This window comes from Ruditapes philippinarum, unplaced genomic scaffold, assembly GCF_026571515.1.
Source record: "Ruditapes philippinarum isolate M1 unplaced genomic scaffold, ASM2657151v2 ctg17012_1_1_1_1, whole genome shotgun sequence".
Taxonomy (NCBI): domain Eukaryota; kingdom Metazoa; phylum Mollusca; class Bivalvia; order Venerida; family Veneridae; genus Ruditapes; species Ruditapes philippinarum.
Window position 1 is genome coordinate 1 of NW_026863100.1, and position 19,144 is coordinate 19,144.

Sequence of the window (19,144 nt, forward strand, 5' to 3'; positions counted from 1 at the left end):
CTAGAATTTTCTCGCTTTTCTCCTTTTTATTTTCAATTTTGTTTTCGTTATCAGTTATCGTTTCAGTTTTGTGTTCTTTTGTCTTCATAGAGTTTTCCAATGTTTCTTTATTAGTGTTTCCAAATTTGATTATTATATAGCCGGAACTATGGCGAGTCTTTTGCAGTTTGGCAATCCATTCTGTTTGTGCAATGTCAAAACTTGCAGATTTTGTCGACAATAGAAAAATTACTTTGTCACATTTTATTTTCGACCTGTCCCCACTTAGATCAGCAAGGCTCCTATGTTGAACAGTGACATGTGGACGGACAGTCTGTAAACAGGCTTTGATTCCATGCATACACTTTGTTATTTGGTCCTGATCTTCCTTCACGATAAGTACAAACATCTTCACTTTTTCAACAGATACTATCCTTTTCCCCCCGAATTGTTAGTATATATCTATAACCAGCCTACAGTTTTCACTTCACCATTAACATTGTTTCGTGTTAAATGGAACCTAAATTTGAATATCTTGTTTTTTATAAGTGTGATAGCATGTATCGATTACGCCAGCCTGAAATTAAGCTGGTATTTATTCAACGTAAACTGATATGTCAAATTTGGTATTTGTATCAGTAACTAATTACGCAAGAAAACTTATCATACAAAGCTTATCATGGATTGCTTATTTGTTTTCTTAACATTTATTAGATAACCCTTCAGCTTCAAATGACGTATTTATCAAAATTTGTTTAATTTAATTCAGATATCAACTTATAAATTCGATTTCTATTTATTTTTGCTCAATACATAGATGTAGAAAAAACTATATATAGGTAAAATGGTTCACAGAACAGTTATAACTGATAAGGGAGATTGGACGTTTGTAAGCCTTTTTATTACCTGTATAAAGAACCATCTCCATATTAACAACTTGATGGGTTTTGATAAAACTACATAGAAATTTCTATGGTTGACAAAGTCAAGTGGATAGATAGTTTAAATTTATTAATTTCAAGTAAAATCGAATGCAAAAAATATCTTGTAAAAAATAGATCTACATTGTTAAAAACAACAAGATTTTTAAGTCCAGATATTTTAATGCATCGCAACAGAGTGTTTTCTCTAGTTTTAGAAATCATGCATCTAAGGTTAGAACTGGCCGATTATTTGGGTCAATTTATGCACATGGACTCCATGTGAACAAATTCTTATCTGAACTTTATGATCCGGTGCATGGGAAGCTAGTGTGTGGCATTCCTTGTGTATGACAATTGTTTCTAGTAAAATGTTAAAGCTGCATGCCTCCAGATGAGCGAAAATAAATCAATAAAATCAAACTTGAGAAAAATGTACTAAGATTTTAGGAACAGTAAAAATATTCAAGATTCAAGTAATAATTTACATGTTATGTGTGATTAATGACTGATTTTTCAGTATTTATAACTATATTTCTACTGCGTTACTTACGCAGTAAAGGGTTATTTTTGCACTTTTTGTGCTCTGTTTAGTAATTTACGTGGATTACAAGTGCAATTGAGAATGTGTAAATTGCTTCCTTTTGGTTATTTCACTTAATAATACTTTTAAACACATTTTCAAATTTTTCATGAGAATAAGCATGCTGCTTTAAAAGGTAATATAAATCATGCGACTTGGAATACATTGTTCACATAGATTGATCTATTTAAATATATTCAAATGTTCTTGTATGAAGAACTTATATACTTGCCATGTAACATTCCCTTAGTTCGCAGATGGGGTAAAAATGGCTCACCCAATCTTAACTAAATACTTGCTACTGAATTGAAGACTTGTGAACTTTTCCAGTGATGCATCTCGGGTGAGTGATCAAATGCCATTATAGCCTTCCTGTTCGCATCTTGTTTGATTTGTTACAATTCATGGTTTAAGGTTAAGAAAAATAGACTAATTTCGTTTTATAATGGCCATGTGCTCAAAAGTTAAATACAAGAAGACCAAGGTTAAAATGACCCTTATTTTGTTTTCATTGCTTTTGAAATGAAATAGATAGATGTTTTCAACTTTTATTTCAAGATCAATATCGTTATCGATTATAAGAAACATTTGGAAGGATTATAATTTTCTTAAACAAGTTACATGTAGTTTGAAATAACAGTTTATAGCCAAAGTATTACTAAGATGTTCAGAATGAAGAAACGCTATAATATGTAATTGCTTGTCAGTATATGACAAAACTGACACATAACCCAAAGAAACTAAATCCTCAAGATCCCTAAAATTTCCTCTTCACTTCTTTTGAGACTTTGGTGTGTCGCCTTCATGTACTTGCTGTTTTGTGTTATCCTGTCATGATATGAAACAAAGGATTATCACTTGCTCGTTACTTAGGTCATGTGGTTAAAGATTGGTTTATTAGCATTCTTTTCATTCCAGCATAATTTAGGTCAGTATATGCAAACTTGCAAAGAAAAGGTCACTAGAGATGATGAAAGGTCTAGATCTTGTCCGGATCATACCTTCTGCATGCACGAATTAGTATAGTATACTTCATACAAATGTTCATCATCATGAGACTGAGTATTTTCAGCATAATTCAGGTCAATATATGCAGGTACATGTCACTGAAGACGATTGAATGTAAAGATTTTGTCCGGAGCATATCTTCTACATGCATATAGGGACCTAAGTATTACTTGACATAAATGTTAACCATCAAGAGACGTAGTGGTGCATACATGAAGCAGGTTTTAAAGGTCAAACCTTTAGGTCAAAAGAAAATACTGGTTCGAAGCGATACTACTTATTAACATACAAACAATTGATAGTTGTATAAGATGGTATGAATTTTCAACACTGTAAGGCAAATCGTTGTAAGTAAAGTTCAGGTCCCTTTGGCCAGCCAGGCCAAGATCACATCCAGAGACTCAAGGCCAGATCAGAAAATGTTAGTATTATCATTTAGTCATAATTAATTGTGGGAGTTTAATGTTAATGCTCACTATTATGAGAGTAGGCACTTGTGACAAATTGGCGCTAATGTTTATGAATTTCTTGATATTGTTTATAAACCTGTTTATTTAGAATATATTCTTCTACATCTCAGGGACAGTTCAATTGTGCAAATCATGGAAGGTTGCTTGACAGCGATGTCAAGTTTGTCCAAAAATTGCCATAGTAACATAGTGAAAAAGATAATCGTTTCTGTTTATTTATACAAATCTATAATGATTATTTTGGACAAACAGAGATAGCAAATGATTTAACTCAATTTATTGTTCTTGACTTTCATTAACACGAAAAATAATTTGCAGTCCTGTTATATCAAAAAACATCATGAAGTCCCTTTTGTATATATCTTAAAATGTTTTTACATTTGAGGCAAAAACCTTGGGTTTTTAGAAAATAACAAAATAATTAGTTGAAACGGGAAGTGTTTTTCACCTTACATGTACCTGCTTGTTGCTTTTTGAACTTGGATCCCATTTTGATTGTGAAGAAGAATTTACAGTTTGAAGTGTATATATTATCTTGAACAGTTCAACTTTATAATGTATTATATGTATAATGCATTATAGAAGAGCAGTAATTTTTTGACATACATTATACTTTTGTTTGTTTAAAACTGTTCAAGATAATAGTGTAATTTTGAAAGCCATCGCACAAGTATTTTAAACTTAAGGTAAATATCTCGTGATTTTAAACACATACGTAAGACTATTTTTATACACATACGTAAGAATGAGGTAATATGGTAATTTTCCGTTGGCGAATGTTAACAAACCTAAACACGCACAAAGTAAATCCATAATGAAATTTATTTGAAAATCAATTTTAACAGGTAAGAAAAAAAAGAAAAAACAAACAAGAGGGCCAAGATGGCCCTAGATCGCTCATCTGATTTTTCTAGTTTTAGCTCCTGTGACCTATTTTTTCATCCGAGATGACCCATGATCGAACTTATCCGAGCATGACTGAGTCAAAAATGTGACCACTGGTGTGTTAATAAGGTTTTTCCATATTTGGGCAGTGTGACCTAGTTTTTGACCCCAGGTGACCCATATTCAAATTTGACCTAGAAATCATCCAAAAAAAAAAACTTTCAGACAATTTTTCAGGATATTTAGATCAAAACAGTAGCCGCCACTAAAGTTTGAACAAGATTTTTTTTTTACTTTTAGCTGCTGTGATCTAGTTTTTCATCCGAGATGACCCATGTTCAAGTTTATCCAAGCAATTATCTAGACAAGCATCCAGACAAAGTTTGATGATGATTGAGGCAAAAATGTGACCGCTAGAGTGTTAACGAACAAATGTGAACGGACGACGTCCGACGGACATTCAACGATCCTAAAAGCTTACCCTGAGCAAGCTCAGGTGAGCTAAAAAACAAAAAAAAACAACAACAACGAAAACGGCACACATGATAGAAAAATACATCTATTTGTTGTAAGAGCAAATTTAATTCTCTAACAAACTGTCCTGTGACCTAGTTTTTGAGCCAAGTTGATTCATTTTTGATTGTTGATAATCTCCAACTCGAGAAATATGACTGAAGATCGTGGCGTCTAGGGATTTAACACAGTTTTTGTTGCCAATGTTCCCTTTCTTTGTTGTCCAGAAACTGGTTAAAACACAATCTTAATTCACAAATGTTTTGTTTACCATGGCATTGACAATGTTTTCCTTTCATACTGCTGAATGAAATTGACATACGTTGACATAATTAAGGCAGACATTTAAAGCGAGTTTAATGTAGACTTTAAAATAATGTGTTTAGATGATTAAGCAATTTCACTGAGCTTTGACTTACTAAACTTGTGATTAAACTCTAGATTATTCAGGTTTGAACATTCTAAAGATAACAGTCTGTCATATTTAAAACATCAGATAAAGCTGTTTGGTTTATACTAGTAATACCAATGACCTCAAGATTGTTACTCATGTTATTTTCATATATTTTACTAAAGATAACATTTGAGTTCGTTTCATGAAAATACTGTGACCTTTAGTGGTAAGGAATTATCAATCCTGACAGCTAGCATTTGAACACTTTACAATGATCAGGTGGGCTAAACTTTAAGCCAAACCAAAATGCTTGTAATTTAATATACAAATTAATGTAGAAAAATTGTTTTGGTAAACATGTATATCAAGAACACTTTTGTCCAAATTAAAGAGTTTTCTGTGTCCTTATTAAAGAGGCATTTGTTATTTGTTTTCTTTTTAAATGGGTTTTCTATGTCCATGTTTGGAACGTTTCTTTATCCTTGTTTAAGAAGATTTTTTTTTGAAAAGATTCAATATCCTTATTGAAATGCTTAAGGAATTCAAACTTTCATGAGCAGTTCAGACGGTATTGAGAATATACCATACTTGTAATTGCACTTATCTTGAAGAGTCATTCCAACCCCAATCTGCCATATTGACAAATATAAAGAAATTGAAACAGATATTTGAACGAAGTCTGGATATAGCCATATTTCTGTTAGTATCACAGTCAAGATAGCTACTATTGCACTTATTATGATTCCGTTATTCATGTATTTGACTTTCTTTTTCGTGTCTTCTGGTGAAAGAACTATAAATAGAGGCCACATATAAACCATTGACGTAGCAAGGTGTATCAGCAAGGCTGGAATATTGAACAGAAACACCAAATGAGCTACGAAGTAATACAACAATGCCGGTATGTGTACTGCTGACTTTTGATATTCCTTCACATTATGTTTCATCTGTGCATTGATCAAGCTCAGTTCCGTTAGCAAGACGAGAATCAGATTCATGAGATTATGCTTAGAGAAGCATCTGTCAGCGCTAGTAGTAAGATCTCCTGAAAAATTTGATCCCTGCAGAGCTATAGCAAATACATGCACATCTTTTGCCGACTTTACAAGTTGTGATTTTGGACCTATAGGGAGGTGTGTCCCTGCGTCTTTGCAAAGGAGTAAACAACACTGTTTGTTTTCTTCATGACTGTGAGTTTTACGTGCGCCGAATGTCCGTAACATGTTCAGTACTTGCCTTGTTAAAGGATGAACTGATTCTTTGAGATCTGGAAAATGATGGAGACAGTAAATATGTTTTGTTGGTACCATTTCCTCATTCACCCATCTACCCATGTTTGCCTTACCAAAGAGAAACACCAGAATGCTTGGCCACCACTTGAACAATTCCTTCTCAAAATTTGAAATGTCTATATGGTTACAGTTGTGGACGAATTTTTTGTCTTCATCTTCTTCTCTATCAGGGGAATCCGAAGAAGTGGTTGGCCTAGCTTGGAAAAGAGAGGCCACTTGCGAGCTCTTTGCTTGATCAATTTGCTTTGCTTTCACATCTCTTTCTACTATGTGTAATTCATTTTCAGCTTTACATTCTTTTTCTTTTGTTTTATCTTTAGTATCTTTTTCGTTATTTCCAATCCTTTCATTTGCTTCCATTACTTGATAATTGACCATCTCTTCAGTTTTTATTTCAATTTCATTAGCAAACGTATCCTTTTTGTCAAGTTTGCCACAAGCTTCTTCTAAAGTAGTTACTTTATCTTCAGATACTGACTTTTTTTCTTCTTCTTTTCCTGTCTGAGGTACTTCAATTTCCTTACCTTCTTCTTCAATCTCTACACCTACTTCATTGGCTCTTTCTTCACCCTTATCTTCAATTTCATCAACTTTATCTTCAGCTTCATTTTGTTCAATGTCATCCTCAATGATAGTTTTAATCGTCTTTTTACCTTTCCTTCTTCCTTTACGACCTTTACCTTTTGTTTTACCTCTAGATTTAGGTTGCTTTCCTCTATCTGAAATGAATTCATCTGTAATTTCTTCAGTTGCCTCTTCAATTTCTCTAATCAGAGTTTCAGTATCTTCATTATCTATAATAGTAAGGACATTGTCCTTCATCACTTGTTTGTGTCTATTTTCGTGTTTATAAGCGTTATCATCAGACATTTCAAGGACTGCATGTGTTCTTTCATTTTTAAACTTTACCACCCCGACTAATGCTTTTCCAACAGTATCCTGGAGAAAATCTTCTTCATCTGTAACTTTTGGCAATTTTGTAGCTTCTCGAGGTTTCTTTGTTTTCTCCTTTTTATTTTTAATAACATTATCATTAACTATTTCAGGTTTGTGTTCTTTTGCTCTATGGGCGTTTTCAAGTGCTCTCTGATTCGTTGTCCCAAATGTGATTATTATATAGTCTGAACTGTGACGAATCTTTTTCAGTTTGGCAATCCATTCTGTTCTTGCCATGCGAATACTTGCCGATTTTGTAGACAATAGAAAAATAACCTTGTCACATTTTATTTTTGATCTGTCTCCACTTAAATCAGCAAGGCTCCTTTGTTGTACAGTAACATGTTGACGGACAGTCTGTAAACAGGTTTTGATATCATGCATACACTTTGTTATTTGGTCCAGATCTTCCTTTACTATAAGTACAAACATTATCACCTTTAAAGTAAAGGTATTTTACTTGTTTTCAGCTTACAGTATCTGTTAGTTTATATCATTAAAATTGTATAGTTTTTCCATCGTTGTTTTTCTTTTTTATGTCCGATGAAAAATGAATTCGTACTTTTAACACTTCAAAAAATATATTCAGATTACAGTATTAATTTAGATCTTTTCCAACCGTTACTAATATCTTTGCTGTTTATTTGAGGATTATATGTCTTTAAAACTGCTATGTCAGTGGCTCATATATTGATCAATGTTTTACTAAAGAAAAATCTTTAAAGGTTCATTTGGCCTCATTTTTTCCTGCATTAGAAATGACAAACATGGGTTCTATAACGTATAAGTGATTGTTAAAAAGCATGTAAAATACTCATCATTTGAGGCAAGAAGCACTTGATGTAATATTATACTAGTAAGTCATAAAAGTAGCAAAATGAAATATAACCAAAGCAATATTTTTATTTCCATACAAACATACAAAACACTTGGCCACTATAACTTTAATTTTGCCAAAAAAGCAAATAAACAAAAACGCAACAAAAACACAAACAAACAGAAGTAAAGTATTGTTCTGGTAAAAAAGTACCTTGGGCATTATAACAGCATACCCTTAAAAAAGACTTTTAAGAAATCAAAATAAAAATTTTTCTTCGGCACTATGTGCCTTTAACACAGGTTATGATAGACATGTTTTGTTATCACAACCTTTTTAGATAACCCTGTAGCTTCTACTTGAAATATTTGTCACAATTTGTTAAATTAAGTACAAATATAAAAACGTTTATATTAACATAGCGATAACAACGGAGGAACGGGGAAGATTGGCTGTCGATAACGACTATTGATTAAACAATTCTGATTTATATGCCCAGATATATGGAAAACTATAAAACATGTAGTTTAAAGCTGCATGCCTCCAGATGATCGAAAATATTTCAATATAATCAAACTTGAGAAAAATGTACTAAGATTTTTGGAAAAGTAAAAGTATACAAGATTCAAGTAATAATTTACATGTTATGTACGATTAATGACTGATTTTCCGTATTTATAACTATATTTCTACTGCGTTACTAACGCAATAAGGGCAATTTTTGCATATTCTGTCTTCTTTTCCGACATTACGTGGGTTGTAACTGCAATTGATCATGTGTAAATTGCTTCCTTTTGGTTATTTCACTAAATAATACGTTTAAACACATTTTCAAAATTTTCATGAAAATTAGCATGAATCTTGAGGCGTGCTGCTTTAAAGGGTAAAAAAATCAAATTAATGTTGTCAGGGTTTAAGCTCACATGGCCATAAGGTCCTAAAATAAGAGCCTTTGTGATTGGCCAATACAAATCATTTCCATATTTTCTTTAAAAAGAAATTCCTCCTGCACGACTGGATAGTACGAAAGCCTAAAAGTGTCAAATAGAAAAGAATAAATAATAAAGGCGTTATAACGTGAATAAAGGCGTTGTTACGCGAATGAAAAGGAGTAATTACGCGTAGCAACGCAAATAAAGGCGAAGTAACACGAATATAGGCGTTATAACACGAATTGACAGGCATAATTACGCGAATCAAAAGGCGTAATAACGCAAATAAAGGCATTATAACTCGAAACAAAAGGCGTAATAACGCAAATTTAAACGCATTATAATGCGAACTTAATATCATATTTATACTAATCAAATTGCCTAGTAACGTGAGAAAGGAAACATAATATTGACCTATAAGTCTCCAAGTAACCTTAGATTGGCAAATATCAAAGAGTCTTCATTAGTGTATAAAAATTGTTTGCATTATTACTGCGCAAATGGAATGATAGTTATAGTAAATATATATGGTATTACTCTATACTTGTTTATATTTGAGCAATAAATTACAGTAAGTTATTATGCTTTTTGATTCGCGTAATTATGCCTTTCAATTCGCGTTGTAACACCAATATTCGCGTTACTTTGCCTTTATTTGTGTTGCTACGCCTTTTTTTCGCGTAATTACGCCTTTTGATGTGCGTAATTACGCCTTTTGATTCGCGTAACAACGCTTTTATCCGCATCATAACGCCTTTGTACAAATGTATTTATATTTTTTATTTCACACTATCAGGCTTTCTTATCAAATCTCTTAACATTCCGAAGTTATCAAAGTTATGCTTATTTTTGCACAGTCACGTATAGCTAAGCCTATATTGATTTTATATTTCAAAAGATTGTCAGTTATAATATTGATTGCCCAACAGTTGATGCTGGAAAAAGTTTGGAATAAACTATAAATCTGCCTAAAAATGCACCACTATGGTTATTAATTAAAGTAAGAGATTAATTCCGATGCATATTTACAGGAATTTCATTGGATCACGTGAGTTATTTATCGTTAATTTAAAAATGAAAACAAAATGTAAACTTTTTTTACTTTTATCTGTTCATTTATATATACTCTTAGATAGACATAGAAAGTTCAAATCTAATGCACAAAGAAAATGAGTATATACTCTAAAATACTAAAGTCCGGTTAGACAAAACACATATCTCGTACACGAAAAGATTTAAAGTCATATATTTTCATGAGGTATTGCTTAGTGTTAAATGTTAAATGTCAACAAGTTACAAAAACGATACTCCCAAGGTTTTAAATTGCTGAACCTTAAGGGTCACTCAATTTGCATGGACTTCATCTAAAAACAAGAGGTCCACTTGTTAAAACGTTGTACGCCCAAAGTAAGTTCTGTCGTGAGTATTATGAAAAATGAAAGAAAACAACCAGAACAAATTCCCGATAAGACCAGATTCTACACAAGTGGCACTGTTTCATTGACTTTATGACCTAAACAGGAAATGGTTTCATCATCTTGCCATGTTTCCAAAGCAGTTTCCCAAAGTTTCCCAAATCTTGTCTTCTTCTTTCTCAGGTTATTGAGCGGACAATGACTTTATATTAACTGGCAATGTGACCCTAATCTTTGACTTTATTACTCAACTCATTTATTATTCTATATATTTTTTCTCAAATCTAGGGGTATGTCTTTAGTGCAAAAGGATTTTTCTTGAAGTGTCCGTGTGACTTAGACCTTGAAACCTTAATCAATATCGGTCATCTTCTGATCATTGGTTATGTCCCTGTAAAGTTTAAAAAAAACACAGGCTTTTTCCAGATTTTTTCCTCGTCAAAATCTCAAGATTCATGCGGATAAGGATTTTACACAAGAGATTTTGAATTAAAAATCAGCATGGGTACGACCTTCGTCTTATAAGTATGAAGACACCACCTAATAGGTAGGTATAAAATTATTGAGCAGACATCGATGTGGCTAACACGAACACACGGGCGTATGCATACAGACAATTGAATGGACGAGCGCCGCTTTCTAGTAACCTTTGGGTGTATGAACATTCTAATATCAAAATACAAGATTCAAAGCTATTATGTTTTATTTTTGTGAAAAATGTTAGTTGGCATGTCATTGCTATTTGATAAAGTTGCAAAATACTCAACCTACAAATAAAATGTATCGATTATGTATAAATATGCATAACCTTGACTTTGAACCCAGTGACCCCAAAATCCACTCAAACTTAAACAGATGGACGGTTCAATTATTATATGCCCGTGGGCATGATAGAAAATGTAACCAACTAACTACTTTTTCATCTGATTGTTGTGACACTATTGGATTAACATACAATAAGCATAAATCTAGTACAATTTTGAATGACGTAAATACAACATTAATCATATACGTATAATCGTATTTGGTAATCTGAATCACAGCTATAATTCAAAACATATTCAACTAATAAAGACACACCAGAATTTATTTGTGAAGAAAAGAAAACAACAATTTGCCTTGTACAAATACCTTGTCATCAAAGGGAGATAACAAATGTCAAATATAATGTGATAGCAGATATAAGAGGAAGTAAAATCATTTCAGAAAAAAAATCCTAGAAATTTTCACAATTTTTTTTTATTTGCTTGGAAATATTGTTAATCTATTGACTTTATGATCTTATTCGCTGCAGTTGTAAAAAACGTAATTATTAAATGATTATTAAATACTTCTGACCAGAGTTTATTAAAATTTATTTAAAAAGGGCACAGGACCCAGCTTTTTTTTGTTTGGACGGAAAGACTGACAGACGGATGGACGGTTCAATAACTATTTGCCCGTGTGCATGATAAAAATGTTCATACAAAATAACTATACTAACTACTTTTTCTTCTGATTATTATGGCACGGTAGGATGCATAACTCTAGTACAGTTTTGAATGACTTAAATACAAGAGTAATCAAAGTGAGATAACAAATGTCAGATAATAAAGTGATAGCAGGACAGAGCTATCTTTGTAAAATTAAAAACGAAAGAGGTAATAAAAATCATTTCAGAAAACCTAACATCCTAGACTATGAACAACTGGAAAATTTCTCAAAAATTTATGTGCTTTAAAATAAGGAAAATCTGTGGTGACTTCGTGATCTAAATCTACTGCAGATATACACAAAAGTAATTATTTAATGATAATTCTTTCATGTGTCTTTACTATTTACTAGTGTTTATTAAAATTTATTTAAATTTTTGTATCAGATTAACTACTATAAATTGTATAGTTAGAAAACAAGAGTTGTTTAACAATAAACAATCATCATCTGATTGTTGGAATCTTAAAAACGAAAATTTGTCAATGTTTTATGAAAATTCATAATTTAATATGTTTAAAATTTATATTTTTCAGAATGTATCACGTCCCAAATTACACCCAGACCGTATCGATGAAATTATCAGAGGTTCTGGCTGATATAGGTGTTGATGAGAGGATAGTGCTGAAGAGGAGAAGAACATGGCTTCTGACAGAATCAATAGCAAATATAGATAATCAATCGGCGCGTGATTCTTTAATATTCAATTTTGGGAGTCAATCAGAAGGTACAACAACACCAGGAATGAATTCAGACTTAGATACACTTGCTTGCATAAATGTACTCCCTGTGATACAAGACTGGAGTGATTGGAAACTTGGTGTATTTAATCTATTGATGACTGAAGATGATTCTGTATCTCCGGGATATTGTTTACTTCAGGTGGTAAGACCTGATGCTCCTCTTCCTCGTTACGGTGAATCTGATGGAAACTTTGTCAAAGACAAAACAGGAAAATTATTTTATAAGAACCCTTTAAGATCTTTATGTGCAAGATATGGTATAAAAATACATGGGCCAGCAGGTGAACAAAAAAATCGACCAGGCTTCCTTGATAAAGATAATGTTTTAGCTCTAAAATGTACCACATGGCCACTACAAGCTAGACAATGGTTGGATCAACAATGCGAAGGGCACTGGCCATCTGATGAAATTAAACACCTTTGCAGCAGAACTGGATGCTTACTTGTTGGTGTTGGATGTAGGGGCAGTGAACATGAGCAACTTGAATGGAGAATATCAACATCTTTTTCAGAAAGGTTGTTAATGTTTAACTTGAACATTACACAAATTCGCTGTTATGTCTTGATGAAAATGCTTATAAAAACATATATTAATCCACGGTTTGAAGATGTTATTTCAAGTTTTATGTGCAAAACTGTACTCTTCCACTGTATTGCCAATACACATTCTAGCATCTGGAGAGAAAATAACTTACTTTCTTGTCTCTCACAGTGTTTTTATCTGCTGTACAACAATATCATTAGTGAAAATTGTCCACATTTTATCATTCCTGGGAACAATTTAATGAGAGGTAAGATTTCATCTGAAAACAAACCCTATCTCCGGGAAGAAGTCAACAAGATTGTCAGCAATGAAGGAGAGGCACTACTTAAAGTACTTGGGATCAAATATGATGATCTTGGTTCAAGGCTTCGTCTCAAGTTTTATAACAGATCTTTAATCAAGTCAAGTCACATTATTTCAGGAGAACTATTATTTAATCTCGCTATAAGAATATCTGTGAAACTGTTAGATACTTATTATCTTCATGAGGACAGAAGTCCTAATGTAGCTGTAGAAATATTTAAGAACAATATATCAAAGATATTCAATTGTCGATATGAAGGATTGGATAAGACAGCCAGTCTTCTTATTACACCATTGTATTGTACAACACTTGGATCTGTATTGGCTTCCATCAACATAAATCAGTACAACACTGTATCAATAGATACCCTAAAGCTCATCTCTCTTGGTCTGAATACGGATGTTGCATCAAGTAGACTGAAACTTGCCTCAATCTTATTCCGTGTTCAAGAAATACAAAAAGCTGACGTAGTACTCAGTGAGATAGAAAGAAGATATGATCTGCAAATTGTTGAGCCTGTCTGTAATTGTTATCTATTTGAGAGGAAAACATTAAAGCAAAGATTCCATGAATTATGTGATAACCATAATGAAGAAGTCTTACAGTATATAACAGCATTTTGTGTTACATTTCTGCCATGTGAAATTCACTGTGTACCAACTGAACTGAGATATGAAATACAAAGATCTACACAAGAGGAGAGAATATGTCGTACAGAAAGAGACAAGAGATGGATGGATTATGCTGTGGTGGATTCCCTCCCTTATCTCTACTTTTTACAATACAAGGTTAACAACCATCTAGGGAGACATGACGAAAAACAAGCTGCTCTTTTCAAACTTGTAAGAACAATAAAAGAGGAACCACACCTAGGACATCGGGAAACAGCTCTAAATATTCTTGGAAAGTGCATGATACAAGAAGGTAGAGCCGGAGATTCTTTACAGTGTTACAGATGTCACTTAATGTAAGAGGGCGAAACAATGCTGCGAAGATTCATATTGCGACACTCCTTTCGGTATTGATAAATTCAAGGTCATAAAAAGTACATAAAATTCAATCTGTCTATAATTGAATCTATAATTCCATATTTGAAAGAGATAAAGCAAACGTCAAGCGTTTGAATATAAGGTTGTTTGATGTATTGTAACTGTTAACACGATTTTATACATGTTTTCTTTTTATGTTGTTTGTTGTATATACATGCTTTTTTGACCATATACATATACTGTTTTGTAAAAGATTATTTACATGTATAATATTTTCCATATAACAATATTCCTGAAAGATTTTATAATGTTTTAAGCACAGATTTTAAGCACAGATATTTCTATCTTAATGTATTAAACAGAAAATCTTTGAATAAATTTAATTTGCTAGTTATTTTATATAGCTATTCAGATCCTATTTCTTCAAATTTGTATGACATTTGCGCGTAAAAATTAATTCTTTAATATCAAATCTTTCTTGTATTGTGATTGAAAATTGAGATAAATATAATGTATACTTTGCTTGGATAAATAAATTACAACAACTGAACCAATTTTGTTACAGTATTATAATTTGGAAAAAAAATAAACGAACACTGAAAAACTTACCTTAAGAGAAATAAAACAGAAGCAAAAGGAGCTTCATTATATACAATTATACAAGCAATAAAAGGTTCTCCAACAACAAATATTAAATGCAAACTCCCTGTCATACAATGTATATTCAGCTGCATTTAGGGTAGGTAAGAGAAAAGGTCCCTTTTATGGTTGTATGGGGTACCTATGCCAAAAACAGTTTTATGTTGGCTGGAAATAGTGCATTTATGTTGAAACTAAAGAAAAATATTTCAAATTTGTCAAACAAATTTTCTCTGCAAGATGGATACAATAAGCAGTAAATTTTCTATCAAACGCATTGTGCTCTAAAGTATTTGACGAATAACACTATAAATTGTTACACAAATACACATGTAACGTTTGGAGGCTTTTGATTCAAGCACGTACATTGTATGGCTGTTTTTAACTTCATAAATCAACAGCAGCCGTGCATGTAAAACTATATAAACGTCACGATTATCCAATGTTTAGCAATGTCACAAACTTGCAATATTATAATTTATGTTAATGCCAGTTCCCTCTACAAGTTACATTATTTATTTATACCAGTAATTTATTATTTTAATGCAGCATACCTCCAAATGAGTAAAATAAACTTTGAGAACAAGTGAAAAATGAAAATGCTATGCCACTGCATTAATGCAACACGAAACAGTAGGAACAGAAAAATGTATTAACAGTTACACTTATTTTTCTTAGATACTATCTTTTCAATTAAGCATTTATATATATTTCTGAAAACCTTAAAAACATTAACAATTTACAACCATTATTTTATACATGGTGTGTATCATCATGCCCTGATGATGTGCTCAAATCATTTCATAAATATCCCTGCAAAGCAAATATCTCTTTAACTAAAGGTCATGACCTTTAGACCAACTTCCTGCAATTGAATCTTTGTCCAAAATACATTCCACTGCAAGTTGTTTCCCGCACATTATTTAACTATGGTTTGAAGAGAAGCCAGGACCTCTAAGGCAGGGCCAACTTTGACACCAAACTGTAATTTGAGTCATCTTGATTGGGGTTCACTAGACAATGTTTCATGCTACTTATCTGAGATCTAGCCCTTGTAGTTTAAAACAAAGATTTTTAACATTTTTACAATAATATACATACATGTAGTAGGAAATCACATTGACCTCAGGCCTATAATTAGAAAAAATCTTGGTAGAGGTCAACCACATAATGTCTTATGCAAAATTTCTAAGCTCTTGGCCTTGTGGTTCTTGACAAGAAACTTTTTAAATCTTTCTTGTAATTCCTTTTGATTGCAATTACAAGAAGATTTTTGCATGGAATCAAGTTCTCTGAATAACCTTAAAAGCCATATACCCAAGGATCTTGGCAAGTTTGTTTGAACTTGGACTAGTGGTTTTTAACAAGAAGATTTTCTAAGTTCACCATAATTATAATCTCTATAACACAGACACACGTTGAAGATTAATTAAAGGTCAATGTCAATATGTTTGTTGCTTCCATGTCTTGTCTTTCCAAATATAAATCACATCCATACATAAATAAAAAAATTCAATAATTTGAATTTGACGGTCAGTCAGTTAAAGTTCAAGGTCAGTTAACTCTTATAGAAGGTTATAGGTTATAGTATCATAGGAGGAATCGCATGTCCAGCAGCGTTAACACATCAGTTAACAAAGGTGTGTTCATTTGTTGCTTCTGATAAAGAATGTGTATGTTAAGTTCTAGTAAGCACTATAACCTTCTGTCTAGCAGATTTGTGGAGATACAGAGTGGCCTCATCACAATTATAGACCTGGCTTGTCTTATCATAAAGTTTATTTGCATCCATGGTTCCCTTAAGCAATTCAAAATAATCTTTAAGAGTGTTTACGTTGCAAAAGTATTCTGTCTATCATCTGGACGACGTGGACTCAGGTTAGGGTGTCTGCGTTTGAATCCTCGCCACCATTTACGACTTGGTCCGTTCTTTGTTAAAACGTCAGCCTTTTTATGCTCCTTTGCTATACACCATTCAAATCCTAAGAGCTGTGGCACAGATAAAGAAAATCCACCATTTGCCATGTAGAGGATATAATCACAAAGTCCTTACGCTTCGTCATCAGTTAAGGCGGTTTAAACTCCCATCTTAGATTTATGTAGTGGGACTTTGTGATGAACTCTATCAGATAAGGACATCCTTGGCACTCCGAATAATTTTGCAGCTGCAAATATGCTCTGTTTTCTGTTTTGACTGCTTTAAATGCTGCAGACATAGACTCCTCCGACCATTTACGAAGTTTTTTGGGGCGTTTGGATTGATTTTCCATATCTTTGCAAGAAAATGAGTAACACTACTACTAGTAAGGTAAGCATTTTGAATTTGCCACGAAATTTAAATAATTAATCGTTAAATTTAAGCAATAATATGAGCCTAAATTACCTCCAATCGAATTGACTTATATAATATATGTTTATTCTTTGAAGATATGTACAAAGATATTTAAGTTTTATTTTGCCAGCCCCAATAACAATTCAGTACAAAGCAATAAGGATATTTTTTTAAAGATATATGACGACAGCTGACTGGCTTCAAACTAACTCGCCCCTTGTCTAGCAATCATTGGATTACAAATGTTATGAACAAACTACTCAGCCATACCGCTTCAAGATAAGAAATAATTAACATAATATATCTAAAGTTTTAGTTTGATTTTTATTGTAATTTTACATTGATATTTTTATACAAATTATACAAAATATTATTCGATCTTAAACTTATATAGACAGCTCTTACTTTCTTTATCAAACGCATATGTTTTTTCGGCGTATTTTATATACAACGTATATCAGTGCAATGAAATAGAAAATATATTCACCTTTCAAAATAAGCGGCTTTTAGTACTTCCAGATAACACGAGCGAGAGAAAACGAGAATACAAAAAAAACTTACGACCATGGGATCATGGCGACTTTAAGGGATTTAAGCCTTTACGGTTTCAGTGATTATTTTTTACAGACTTTCAAAGACTTTGTTTTACACTTTGAAGGAAAACAAATATATGACCAGTGTGCCAATGTTGACAAATGCGCCAATGTTGACCTGATCATACGGACATAATCTACATAAACTTAGTAGAGACCCACTAGATGGCGCAGCATGCAAAATATCTAAGCAGCTTTAAATTTTATTCTTGAAATATCAAAGCTAGCTTTATAAAACCTTGTCATATCATTATGATGTGGAAGTTTAAAGTTTGAAGTAAATCCTTTAAGAAATGAAGATGTTTGATTAAAAAAAAATTCTAGATCTAAGTTCAAGGTGGATATAATTCTGGAAAGAGTCAAGCTAGAGCATTGACTTTTTTCACATTTGTTTTGAGTGATAATGAGGAATATATACTTAAAGTTTGAAGTAGATACTTTAAATACGAAAGAAAGAAGTTATAGAAAACAAACAGCATCTTTTTTGTGAAATTCTCAAATTCAAGGATGATAATTCTGATGATAACATAGGTGCTACAGTTGTTAACTTTGTCACATATAATACGGCTGATGATCAGAAACATACATTTGAAATTTGATCCAACATTTGAACGCGGTTGCAGAGGCTATGTGAGGAAGACACCTCTCCATATTCTCCGTTAGTTAAGCTGAAAATGACGTGCCGTGAATAAATTCATTACTGCCATTCATCCATATTTAAAGTTTCATTAAAAAATATTTACAATACCTTAGTTAAGTTACCACAAATATTGTGATAAATATCATTTACTACGCCGATTTGTTGTTATAGCAACCAAATTGTTCAATATAGGATGAAAATAACATGCATAATATACAGACTGCCATGTACATATTTGTCAAGTTTCATTAAAATATTTTCAGTACTTTTTGCAAATTCGCGGGATCCAGTTTTTGTGTTATATTTGCCATATTTTAAGTCTATTTGATGTCATAGCAATCGAATTTGTCAACATATGAAGAAAAGAAGAAGACATGCGTGATCTCAAGACTAACATTTACCCATATTCCAAGTTTAATTGAATATTTTCAGTACTTTTTGCATTATCACAGGATCCAGTTTTTCTAGACGGACAGACTGACAGACGGATGGGCTGACGGACGGATTTACGTTCAATTGGTGTTTGCTTTGGGAATGATAAAAAATCATATAAAGTAACTATACTCACTATTTTTTCTTCTCATTATTATGACACTATTGGATGCATAAATCTAGTACAGTTTTGAATGACTTAAAAACAACAGTAATGATATATTTGGAAATCTCAATTACAGCTATAATTCAATAAAGTATATTTAATTATAATATAGTCAGAACAGGAATTTATATGTGAAAAAAAAAACAGA

General features: G+C 32.3%; 1 protein-coding gene across 1 annotated transcript; it reads left to right on the top strand.

Moving 5' to 3' along the window:
• The first annotated feature begins 12,153 nt into the window (after positions 1–12,153).
• On the top strand, positions 12,154–14,428 carry LOC132721142 (uncharacterized). The gene has a single exon (XM_060705397.1). It carries the CDS (start codon positions 12,188–12,190, stop codon positions 14,174–14,176), a length of 1,989 nt encoding a protein of 662 aa, XP_060561380.1. The 5' UTR covers positions 12,154–12,187; the 3' UTR covers positions 14,177–14,428.
• The last annotated feature ends 4,716 nt before the right edge of the window (positions 14,429–19,144 follow it).

Coding starts and splice junctions, on each gene's coding strand:
- LOC132721142 (XM_060705397.1), top strand. CDS start 12,188: ATGAAATTATCAGAGGTTCTGGCTGATATAGGTGTTGATGAGAGGATA.